Raw genomic sequence first — 13,991 nt, 5'->3', positions numbered from 1 at the left:
CCCATAGTAGAAAATGATCAGTAGGAACCCATAATAGAAAGTTATCTTTATTAACCCATAATAGAAAGTGATCTTTATTAACCCATAGTAGAAAATGATCAGTAGGAACCCATAATAGAAAGTGATCTTTATTAACCCATAGTAGAAAGTGATCTTTATTAACCCATAGTAGAAAATGATCAGTAGAAACCCATAATAGAAAGTGATCTTTATTAACCCATAGTAGAAAATGATCAGTAGGAACCCATAATAGAAAGTGATCTTTATTAACCCATAGTAGAAAATGATCAGTAGGAACCCATAATAGAAAGTGATCTTTATTAACCCATAGTAGAAAATGATCAGTAGGAACCCATAGTAGAAAGTTATCAATAGAAAAGTGTTGACAAAAAGATGCTAATAATGACTGAGTTACATCTATTAATAATCCCACAGCCAAACAAGACCGAAGCGATTGTTTGGGGGATTTATAATAAATTCATGTGCACACAACTCACGAAAACTATTCATCAACAGCCCTTGCAAACCCTTGTACCGAAATCTCATCAACAACTTTAACCATTTTTCAATGGAGTCATTGAAAGGTTGACTTGCAACAAAATTCACATTACAGTTATTTGATATGAAAATATTCACCGTGTCTTACTCTGTTGTGTTGTAGGTGCCAAATATGTGGAAAGGTGATTACAAGCTCTTAAAAGCTCAAAAACAAACAGAAAATCGCAGCTAAACGAGACCGCCATAGTTTGGATTCCCTTTCCAAAACGGCTCAAATGTAATGTAGTTGTGAAAGATGGTTTCTGTTTACATTTTCTTGCAACCTTATTCGTCGAAATATTTTCACAAATATACTTCACGCATTCAACAAAACTATGTCTATTGTTCTTATGCGTCTGTTTTATTGTCACCGTAATGCTGTCACTTTTAGCAGTGATATCTTATAACTTACCGTAAAAATTCGTTTAATTTTTTAGCCTTAGCTTGAAGGAGTACATATCATTGTCTGATAATCATGACGAGCCTATTGGTCACTTGTGATAATCGAAAAGTGCTGCAGAAATTATTTGCGAAGTATTGGGCCACATGATCAGATTACGACTTGCCGATTAGACCAGGCCGAAACAAAACTGTAAAGTAGCGAGCATCTATATTTGATACGGGGTCTTCGGTAAAACCCGAAGTGTTTGTCATAAACTAGTACTACGATATGTTTTATATTGAGCTTTGTATTGGCCTTTCAATTCATGTGAGAACATACATACGTGACAAGACGATAACAAAATTTTGTGGCTACATCAGAGAAATAAATAGATTCCAATCTACGGCGGCTTTTCGTTTTTGAGCTTTTAAGAGCTTGTAATCACATTTCCACACATTTGGCACCTACAACACAACAGAGTAAGACATGGCGAATCTTTTGATACCAAATAACTGTAATGTGAATTTTGTTGCAAGTCAACCTTTAAGTATAATAACAATACAAAACACATAAACCTATTTAAATATGTTACCAAGTCTTTATTATTTGTAGAAAATTTCCTAAACCTTACCCATCTGATGGGATTGTACATAAATAGACAGATTAATTCGGCCTAAAGTCGTTATTAAAACTTGTGAAGCCTTATTTTTATCAAAATTAAGACCGGCCAACGAAACGCCGAGCGACAGGGAATAGAACTAATAAGTCGTGCGCATTTCACGAAAAAAAAACGTGCGCATTTCACGAAAAAAACATGCACCTTTCACCAGTGTATGACATTGTCCAATTGCCGAAAGTTTCTGTAATTAATGTGGAAGTACTGAAAAATAATCGTTTTTAGCCGATTTCAAAGTAGCTGACATTTTGGACACTCATGAGTACTTTGGTACTCCAACTGATGCCCAAAGCAGTGAAAGTAAAGGAAATGACGACGATATTTTTTCTAACAATTCTTATGAGATTATTACAATATTTAATTATAAGAATAATTATTCGATTTTATAAGATTTAATTATAAGAATAAGCATTCGAATTTACAAGATCGAGATATATAGTGACCGATGTTGGGCAATATGTTACTGTTATTATTATTTCTAAAGTTTTGTTAAATAGATTTTCTAAAAATCTATTTACATGTAAATATTACAACTTCTTGATATTGTTAGCTATGACGTTTTGAAATGTAAACAAAATTGTGCATTGATTTTCTATTATCACTCTATTACTATATTAATAATATTGGTTATTCTAATAATATCAGTGCATTTTACTTCTAATATTGCATTTCTCCTATTGCAGGAGGAGAGATATAAACATATAATCTTTTCCTTTCATTAATTGCTGTTTGTTGTACATAATAACACCCACACCCAGTACATTACAGCTACCATTGCAGTTATCCTATTGCACTGCAGTATCATTTGACTGCTAATATTGCATTTCTCAACCATCAGTACCCTTTCTTTTCCAATATCACTTTGGTCGTGGGCTGTATGACAGTGGAATTTCTAGTATATATTATTTCATATCATGTTAAAAAAAAGTATAGAAGTATACATTCTGTGTGCAACCATGTACGGCGCAGCCTTACTACTACAGGAACTGCAGTAAGAGAACTATTTTGAGTAGCAGACGTTTGGTTTACTAGATAAAGGGCAAGCAATAAATTACAACGTGTTACCGTTAAACCTATGTAAAGCACCAGTCACAGCATATAACATTTAAGCTAGACGATAAGCGTCAGTCGCCCACCGCTCGACATCCAACAACCTAACAGGAGTACCATTTTTTAATGTTCCGCTTCATCATTTAAATTGTACTTGGTATACTACTTTGATTCTCATTTATCATTTCACCCAACCTATAATGTTTCAGCATAATTTAATGGCCAAAAATGCTTATTTTCATGTTTGTACGACAGGGGAATTTCTAGTGATAATTGCATATGTGCACACAACTCACGAAAATTATTCATCAACACCGTCGCAAACCCTTGTACCGAAATCTCATCAACAAATTTAACCATTTTTCAATGGAGTCGTTCAAGTATAATAATGATACAAAACACATATAAACCTATTTAAATATGTTACTAAGTCTTTATTATTTGTAGACAATATCCTAAACCTTACCCATCCGATCCGATTATACACAAATAGACAGATTAATTTGGCGCAAAATTGCAAAAGAAAAACTTGACAAGCTTTTTTCAATCAAAATTAAGACCGGCCATCGATATGCCAATAAAGCCGTGCGACAGATAGTAGAACTATTAAGCAGTGCGAATTTCACGAGAAAAACGTGCCCATTTCACCGGTCTATAACATTGTCTAATTGCCGAAGGTCTCTTATATTTTTCCGTTTTTAGTACCTTGCAAAAATATTTAATTATAAGAATAATTATTCGATTTTATAAAATTATTATAAGATTTAATTATAAGAATAATTATTCGAATTTATTAATCCGAAGGTTTCTGTAATAAACGTAGACCCTTTGAGACGTAGACCGATTTAAAGGTACGAAATTGTGGTACACAGTTTATCAGCATATGTTTTTTGTCCAATTACCGAAGGTTTCATTAAATTATTTAAAACGTTAGCCAAAATTCTTTACATCTTATGTACAAGCTAGGGCCGAACTACAATGCCCTTTATGACGAGAACATTTTTTTTATTTTGCTCCAGTTTGCAGAAAACCTCCAGACGTGTGAACGCTCATACTTGCTTTCTGTTAAAGATCGCTATCAAAACGATTCTACATTCAACACAACCAACTTTCAAACTGTGTATATTACACAGCAGTTTGCCATTTTACTTCTAATATTGCATTTCAGAGATATAATAAACATATTTCCTTAATGCTGTTATTAAATTACATACCTTACAGTAGGTTAGGCCTACAGCTTTAATTAATATTTATTTTATTGTTGTAAAACATAGGTTTGAGATAGTAGTAAATTAGGTGTGATTTTTTTGCAACCTTTTGTTTTGCATAATTGACTTTTTGAATTTAATTTCAAAACAGCTTGACAACTACCATGGACATACAATTTCTCAGAACACCACGTTGTGGCCGACGCAGTGGCCATCCACGTGTCTCTCAATTATTACAGCTCAATAGAAAGATAAATAGAAGGTCCTCACAGCAGCCATCAACATCAAAAGCTAATGTTCAACAACACGCTACTCAAATTAATAACAACAACTCATCTGATTCAGAGAATTCTTTAGTAGATGTTGAAGGCGATGTAAATGACATGGACTTGGCAGCCCCTTTGTTTCCAGAAGATGATCATGATTTTATGGACATCATTGACCATGAAAATATTGCACAAAACGATATTGCTCCTTCCAATGCGGCCCCCCTTCATCACATTCCTCATTTTCAATCTTTAGATTGTCCTGATTTTCAAGAACTGCGTAACAACTTTCTAGGCAGACTTGGGAACAACATATCACAGCTCACATGTATTGGATGTAATGAGAAACATTTCATTACATACAATGCACAAATGCAACTATGTCATACGTGCCAACAAGTTCCCCTGTCAAATTCCTAGATTACCAGAATTTCCTCTTTGAAGTCGTGCTCCCTTAAATTTATTTTATATAATCTCAAACGACTCTCATTTACACTATACTCTGTCAATTCCTGCTGACAACTACTTTTTTAACAACCAGCACTAACCTTTATTTTTTCCACTTTCACTTTGAATGTGGGCTGTATGACAGGAGAATTTCTAGTTTTTATTATTATATAGCTTATAAATTTGCAGGTTTCTGGCAAATATTATTTGATAGCATCATTGCGATTATCTAAACTCGGCTTACAATGGATCGATGCTCATGACTCCCCTATTGCTTGTTTTGACAGTAAATTGTAGCAAACATATCAATCAGTGCAATGCGCTTTTAAGCAATATTGTTAGGTATATAGTTAGAAAATAAAAAAGTACCTTCAAATTTAGAATGAATTAACAAATTAAACATTCCAACAAATTGCAACGCAGACTATAAGATCATCGTAAGCTAATTGCAAACAATAGATATGAACTAGTAGAGATAGTTCTCAACTTTCCATGCATATTTATATAGAGATCTATGACAGGCTGGCTGTAAGTTATAACAGATTTATTGCATCCAAAAGGGTAATGTCACGCCACTCGAAGAAGAGTGCAAAACATAAACAACATTTGCTTCGCTCATAAGAGGGTTAAATTAGGTTCCTGAAACTCTGACGAGCTATTTAAAAATATAACAACCCTTCTATTTGAACGTCACCTCTAACAAACGCCACTATAGGGGAAGGGTTGAAAAATAAAGCGCCATGGCGTTAAATAAACATTTTACCGTATATGAGAAGCCAAGGGGTGTATCTACAAACATCATGTGATGTGACATATAATATATATAATTATACAAACATCATGAGATGTAGCATATAATATATATAAATATGCAAACATCATGTGATGTAGCATATAATATATATAAATATGCAAACATCATGTGATGTAGCATATAATATATATAAATATGCAAACATAATGTGATGTAACATATAATATATATAAATATACAAACATCATGAGATGTAGCATATAATATATATAAATATGCAAACATCATGTGATGTAGTATATAATATATATAAATATGCAAACATCATGTGATGTAGCATATAATATATATAAATATGCAAACATCATGTGATGTAGCATATAATATATATAAATATGCAAACATCATGAGATGTAACATATAATATATACAAATATACAAACATCATGTGATGTAGCATATAATATATATAAATATGCAAACATCATGAGATGTAACATATAATATATACAAATATACAAACATCATGTGATGTAGCATATAATATATACAAATATACAAACATCATGTGATGTAGCATATAATATATATAAATATACAAACATCATGTGATGTAGCATATAATATATATAAATATGCAAACATCATGTGATGTAGCATATAATATATATAAATATGCAAACATCATGAGATGTAGCATATAATATATATAAATATGCAAACATCATGTGATGTAGCATATAATATATATAAATATACAAACATCATGTGATGTAGCATATAATATATATAAATATACAAACATCATGTGATGTAGCATATAATATATATAAATATACAAACATCATGTGATGTAGCATATAATATATATAAATATACAAACATCAAGTGATGTAGCATATAATATATATAAATATACAAACATCATGTGATGTAGCATATAATATATATAAATATACAAACATCATGTGATGTAGCATATAATATATATAAATATACAAACATCATGTGATGTAGCATATAATATATATAAATATACAAACATCATGTGATGTAGCATATAATATATATAAATATACAAACATCATGTGATGTAGCATATAATATATATGGCATATATATATAGCATATAATAAAGTGTGCTAAAAAAGCAGCATTTAATTGAATTTTGAAAAGGCAGAGCAGAGAATTATAACGGGTAACAAGCAAAAACCCTCTCCGCTTCACTAGAAAATTGATTATGAAATTTCTTTGGGATACTGTAAAAGCTCTAATTGAACGCAACCTTTACTTGAATGCCATTATGAGAGAAGGGTTTAAAAATAAGCGTCACCATCAATTTGAACGCCAGCTCCATTTGACTGCCACTTCGACTATCTTTGGTCTTTATGAATATCAAGTGATTAGTAAAAAAGCGTACACAAAATCGTATTATTAATTGATTGTTTACATTAATAAAAAAAACATTCTCCCGATCAACTCCAAAACTTTTCGCTTCTTTTCGTTAGAACTTTGAAAGCAACACCATAAAAGTAATTAATAACTGTCTACGGCGAACAGCAGTTAGTTGTTTAACACGGTCTTGATACTTCTATGTACGTATATAAAAACGGTTTGCAAGTTTTGAGTCAAAAGTTACGTTTAGCCAGCAAAACTTTTACGTGTTGCATTTGTGCTAACTGCAACGCGTAAAGGTATTGCTCTGCCAAAGAATGGTTTAGACACTAAAATCGACTAGTTTGGTAGTGCAGAAGAAAAGTTCAGGTCAGAAGACATTGTGAAAAGTATTGGGCAACTAGAAGACCTTTGTTCTATCGAAACCAATAATCAGTACGCAGCTATCCAAGTGAACGATGCAAATAGTTTTGTTTTAAAATCGTTAATTTTTGTTTCTGCATGTAATATAAGTATGGTTAACATATGTCACTTGTTCATGAATATAAACTTGTAGCATTTAATAGATTATCCTTTTATAACTTATAATAATTATTATTTAATAGCATCATTGCGGTAATCTGATTATGCAATTGTTCGACACTCGTAATTCCTCTTCCATTACACAAAAAAAGCTAGTTTTGTCTGCAAACTGTGTCAAACAGATCAATGAGTAGTATGAGCTTCTATACAACATTGGTGAATATAGAAATAAAATAAAAATATGTCTTCAAATTTAGAATGAATTGAAAAGTGAAAGCCCCAACAAATTGCAAAGAAGAAGTATAGTATCACCGCAGGTCAATTGCAAGCAAGATAGAGATGGGTAGAGTTATTTCTTAGTTTCCCAATGCATATTTATTAAGAGATCTTTGAGAAATTAGAGGTAAGTTAGCAGATTTATTGCATCCAAACAGTTTAATATCGGTCTACCTGAAAAAGGGCAAAATATAGGTGACATTCACTTCGCCTGTTAAACGGCTAAATTTATCTTCGCAAAATTCAGACAAGCTATTTGGAAAATACACCGCCACCCTCTATTTACACGCTGCCTCCAATTGACCGCCACTATAGAAGAAGGGTTGAAAAATAGAGCACCATGGCGTTCAATTAGAGGTTTTACAGCGACTAAATTTTTCGGTAAGATACACAAATAGACTAACAGAGTTTTTGTCTTTACATAATACTAGGTGAATGCTCTGCATTGCACGAATAATAAAAAAAGTTTATAACCCCACACAATTTGCTAACATATTTTGCTAAAATATTGTGCTAACATATTTTGAAGACAGTTTAAACAGCAGATCTCGAGTGGCTAACCTGATATATAATGATAAAAGTCCAGAAACGGAGGAAACCCTCAAGAGCAGGATTGCTTTCATTCCTGACACCATCCTCAAATGGAATATAAGGGACTGCATCAGGGGTGTCCCAATGTTCACTAAGCCACACTCCACTCCCTGTTGGGGAGAAACACTGGGATATTATTTTCAAGTTCTGCCAGTCCCTTAGAGTTCTAGTCTCTAGCAGCATTAGTATATAGTAACCTAGCTTATGGTAATACCGGTCCATAGTAACACCAGCTTATAGTAGCACCAGCTTATAGTAACACCACTCTATAGTAACACCGGTTTATAGTAACACTAGCTTATAGTAACACCAGCTTATAGTAACACCAGCTTATAGTAACACCAGCTTATAGTAACACCAGTCTATAGTAACACCAGTTAATAGTAACACCAGCTTATAGTAACACCGATCTATGGTACCACCAGCTTATAGTAACACCAGCTTATAGTAACACCAACTTATGGTAACAACAGTCTATAGTAACACTGGTTTATAGTAACACCAGCTTATAGTAACACCGAACAATGGTATCACCAGCTTATAGTAAGACCAGCTTATAGTAAGACCAGCTTATAGTAACACCGGTTTATAGTAACCTAGCTTATAGTAACACCAGTCTGTAGTAACACCGGTTTATAGTAACACCAGCTTATAGCAACACCGGTCTATAGTAACACCAGTTAATAGTAACACCAGCTTATAGTAACACCGATCTATGGTACCACCAGCTTATAGTAACGTCAGCTTATAGTAACACCAGCTTATGGTAACAACAGTCTATAGTAACACTGGTTTATAGTAACACCAGCTTATAGTAACACCGAACAATGGTACCACCAGCTTATAGTAACACCAGCTTATAGTAACACCAGCTTATAGTAACACCGGTTTATAGTAACCTAGCTTATAGTAACACCAGTCTGTAGTAACACCGGTTTATAGTAACACCAGCTTATAGTAACACTGATAAATGATACCACCAGCTTATAGTAACACCAGCTTATAGTAACACCAATCTATGGTACCACCAGCTTATAGTAACACCAGCTTATAGTAACACCAGCTTATAGTAACACCAGCTTATAGTAACACCAGTCTATAGTAACACTGGTTTATAGTAACACCAGCTTATAGTAACACCGATCAATAATACAACCAGCTTATAGTAACACACCGGTACAATTTTGATAAGTCACTCACTAAAACCAGTCACTAGTTGATTATAAGCAGATACCCATTCTAACACTCTTATGGTGTAATTGGGGCTAACAGAACAATCTGGCAGTTGATGACTTACCAATTGCAGAAAAAAAGCAAAGGAAAAGAAGAATAACAAGACACCAAATCACATCTCGATTCATAAGACTCTCTAGTCTGCTGATCTTGTGTCTTGGTCCACTGCTGTTTTTCATCGCCTTCGTATCGTGACCTGTAACATGAAGAGTTATTTTATGCGAGCACAATGAATTGTTCATAAAGCAACAATGGAGTGTTCGTGTAGCAACAATGGAGTGTTCGTATAGCAACAATGGAGTGTTCGTATAGCAACAATGGAGTGTTCGTGTAGCAACAATGAAGTGTTCGTATAGCAACAATGGAGTGTTCGTATAGCAACAATGGAGTGTTCGTGTAGCAACAATGGAGTGTTCGTGTAGCAAAAATGGAGTGTTCGTATAGCAACAATGGAGTGTTCATGTAGCAACAATGGAGTATTCGTATAGCAACAATGGAGTGTTCGTATAGCGACAATGGAGTGTTCGTATAGCAACAATGGTAGCATAACAATACAATAAATCATATCAAATTACAATGAATCATATTAAAGTAATAATATGTATAAGTAGCACTCCACAATGAATCATATTACAGTGAATCATATTACAGTAATAATATTGATAAGTAGCACTCCACAATGAATCATATTACAGTAATAATATGTATAAGTAGCTCTCCACAACGAATCATATTACAGTAATAATATTTATAAGTAGCACTCCACAACGAATCATATTACAGTAATAATATTTATAAGTAGCACTCCACAACGAATCATATTACATTAATAATATTTATAAGAAGCACTCCCCAATGAATCATATTACAGTAATAATATGTATAAGTAGCACTCCACAATGAATCATATTACAGTAATAATATTTATAAGTAGCACTCCCCAACGAATCACATTACAGTAATAATATGTATAAGTAGCACTCCACAACGAATCATATTAAAGTAATAATATTTATAAGTAGCACTCCACAACGAATCATATTACAGTAATAATATGTATAAGTAGCACTCCACAACGAATCATATTACAGTAATAATATGTATAAGTAGCACTCCACAATGAATCATATTACAGTAATAATATATATAAGTAGCACTCCTCAACGAATCATATTACAGTAATAATATATATAAGTAGCACTCCACAACGAATCATATTACAGTAATAATATGTATAAGTAGCACTCCACAACGAATCATATTACATTAATAATATTTATAAGAAGCACTCCCCAATGAATCGCATTACAGTAATAATATTTATAAGTAGCACTCCACAACGAACCACACTATAGTAACGATGATTTTAAACCTTCAAATGTCAAAATGGACATTTAAGAAACTTAAAACACTGATAACAGTTCATAGCGACTTAACGCCGCAACACTTGATCATTGAAGTATACACATATATATGTCAGCAAGATGAACTGCCACTTACCCGCATATATAACCATCCCTTCAATGTAATCTGTGTTTCTTAAAAGGCATCCTCGCAACAGAAGGTTCTCTTTGGATATGCCCTTTCTTTGACCTTCACTTGTCACCCTACATGCCAAGCAGCAAGTGTCGTTACAGATAGGTAAGGAGAGGATATATTATATATGAGGAAACATATATAAGGATATATGTTTGTTCTAATATGCATCACAGCAAATGGAAAATTGAAACATTTGAATGACCATGTGGTTCAGTATGAGTGTTGGAAGGATTTGTTACTTCTGACAATTCAGAAGATTCAACGAGTAATATTTCTCTCACACTTTCATTTATGCTAAGACAAAACTAAAAGTCTCTTCCTTTCATCAAATGCCGTTGAAAAGCATTCATACTGCTGTTCATACAATGGTCAATGCACATTCATCCAACAATAATCAAATTAGCTCCTTTGTTATATTTAGAGAAGCTAAAACTAGAGTCTAATTGTAAAGGCTTTAGCTTTGATGAGAAGGTAAAATATTGACTAACAACAAACTTTTCACTTCTCCAAGTATTGCCACAGTAGCACAATATGGGTAATAATTTGAGATCATGAGGTCATAATGTGAGAACACAGCACAGCTTTACTTGAGTTCTTTAGCAAATCAAAACTAAGGAAATTAAGTTTGATAAGAAAACCAGCACAGTTCTTTTTCTAATGGGACTCGCTTTAGTCTTTCCTCCACCATATTTATTTTATCAAATACCTTCAAGCACCAGCTCCAAGCTGAGCACACTTTCTTTCTGTGCCCGTTCTACTAGCAGTGCCAGGCTGTTAAACATGGCTCGCAGAGGTTTTGTAATGCGCTAACAGTCGACGGACAACAACAATGTTGAAACTTTACCCATATCCTAGTGATTGGTGACACTTATATCCTAGTTATTGGTGACACTCATATCCTAGTGATTGGTGACACTCATATCCTAGTGATTGGTGACACTCATATCCTAGTGATTGGTGACACTCATATCCTAGTGATTGGTGACACTCATATCCTAGTGATTGGTGACACTCATATCCTAGTGATTGGTGACACTCATATCCTAGTTATTGGTGACACTCATATGCTAATGATTGGTGACACTCATATCAGGTTCTATCACTACTAACCATCGGATAGAAGAAACTTTGCGCAGAGCTCAAAACATTTAAAACAACAAATACTTTTGCAACTATTGGTACACAATTGGCCAAACTGAACCATTTTGCTGATTATCCTATTTCTTAACGACATTGATAAATTTTTATTGTTGATACAGCTTCAGTTGTGGTCGTGATTATCAAATAAAGAGTTTGATCATACTCACACTGAACCCTTGAATTTGTTAAGCTCTGAGTTGGGAGGCTCACACTCTACTCTCACTGGACTGTGTGGGGTAAATTCACTTGTACTGCTGAGGCTGACAGCTGATCTCTGCTTGAGATTGGATTCTCCTATAATAGCCTTAGTATTCTAAACCTATAATAGCCTTAGTATTCTAAAGCACAGCTACGCATACTTACATGCAGATGCTAATCTATTCCATGTATAAACCAGTTTTTGTTCACGCTCTGAATCCAGCAAGTAAAAGCGCGGATGAATTCTATTATAACAAGCCTTTGTTGGTTTCATGGTCAATATTTCCAATACAGTTGACCATCGTCATACGACATTAAGTCATTACAGAGTTGGCGTAAGGCGAAAATAAGTCATGTATAGAGTTGTATAAAAACTCATAGTAATTGTCTAATGCAAACACCCTTGATAAAAAATGTCAAAATTTTATAAACATAATCTACAATCAAAACGGCAAAAAATCTCTCTGTATATATGTGTATGTATTTGTCCACCTTATAGAGCGATCTTTTCTTTTTCCGATTTGGCTGTACGAAGAGAACTGAATTAATATGAGTAGTAAATAAATTATGGAGCGGCATTTCCTTTTTTCGATTCGGCTGTACGAAGTGAACTGAGTTAATATGAGTAGTAAATAAATCGATAAAATTAAATAAATTTACTAACTATTAAGTAAACTAGAAATGCCACTGTCATACAGCCCTCGACCAAAGTGATAATGGAAAAAAAGAAAGGGTACTGTTGATTGTTGAAAAAGTAGTTCTCAGCAGGAATTGACAGAGTATAGTGTACATGAGACTTGTTTGAGATGATATAAAATAAATTTGAGGGAGCACGACTCTAAAAAGGTGCTGCTAACAATTTATTTTTGAGGTAATGTTGGGTTGAAACCAGGTATACAAGTAATTGGTTAATTGTTGATATTACAATATCTGTTATAAGTAGGCTATACAGTATCTGTTAAATGTTGCGTAGTCTAGTCTCCTCTCTTTTGCGTGGTAGGATTTGGTCATTGATAGCTAATCGAGTGATGCGCTCCCTAGCGAAGTTGTTAACAAGTAAGTCATTAATGTTTCGAACTCGAGAGAGAGCAACAAACGATATTCCAGCGGTCATTTCGTGGTGTCCTACATCAATGACAGCTTTAGCCGTGGTAGTACCTTGACTCTTGTGTATTGTCAAACCCAATGCTAGATCGAGAAGAATGCCTCGTCATAAAGGGGCATTGTAATTCGGCCCTAGCTTGTACATAAGTTGTAAAGAATTTCGGTTAACGTTTTAAATAGTTCAATGAAACCTTCGGTGATTGGACAAAAAATAATAGGCTGATAAACTGTGTACCACAATTTCGTACCAGTAAATCGGTCTACGCCTCAAATGGTCTACGTTTATTAGAGAAACCTTCGAATAAATTCGATTACAAGTAAACAAGACCATAGACTGGTGAATTTATCAAGATTTTCTCGTGAAATGTGCACTGCTAAATAGTTCTACTATCTGTTGCACGGCTTTATTGGCATTTCAATTTTCGGTCTAAACTTTTATTAAACCGAGCTTTTCAAGCGTTTTGTGGCAATTTTCGTCCAAATAAATCTGTCTATTTGTGTATAATCCGATCAGATGGGTAAGATTTAAGATAATAATGACGGTTTACAAAGACTTGGTAACATATTTAAATAGGTTTGTATGTGTTTTTGTATAGTTATTATACTTTAACGACTCTACAAAACGATGATTAAATTGGTTGATGAGATTTCAAAACAAAGGTTCGTCTCATTG

The 13,991-nt window shown here is 33.6% G+C and overlaps 1 protein-coding gene across 4 annotated transcripts in view; it reads right to left on the bottom strand.

The window, feature by feature from the left end:
* LOC137406655 (phospholipid-transporting ATPase VA-like) overlaps positions 1 to 13,991 on the bottom strand; it is a 129,846-nt gene that overhangs the window by 78,670 nt on the left and 37,185 nt on the right. For all 4 annotated transcript variants that reach the window (XR_010979932.1, XM_068093260.1, XM_068093261.1 and 1 more), the window contains 4 exons: positions 12,184 to 12,310; positions 10,838 to 10,944; positions 9,402 to 9,533; positions 8,075 to 8,214 (listed from right to left, as the gene is read on the bottom strand). Coding sequence is in view for 3 of the 4 variants with exons in the window: in XM_068093260.1 (XP_067949361.1) it covers positions 8,075 to 8,214; positions 9,402 to 9,533; positions 10,838 to 10,944; positions 12,184 to 12,310 (506 nt within the window). In the remaining variant the exon portion in view is untranslated. The remainder of the gene's footprint in view (positions 1 to 8,074; positions 8,215 to 9,401; positions 9,534 to 10,837; positions 10,945 to 12,183; positions 12,311 to 13,991) is intronic.

The sequence above is a fragment of the Watersipora subatra genome, chromosome 10 (genome assembly GCF_963576615.1).
Source record: "Watersipora subatra chromosome 10, tzWatSuba1.1, whole genome shotgun sequence".
Classification (NCBI taxonomy): domain Eukaryota; kingdom Metazoa; phylum Bryozoa; class Gymnolaemata; order Cheilostomatida; family Watersiporidae; genus Watersipora; species Watersipora subatra.
This window is presented reverse-complemented; position numbering and strand designations above follow the sequence as displayed.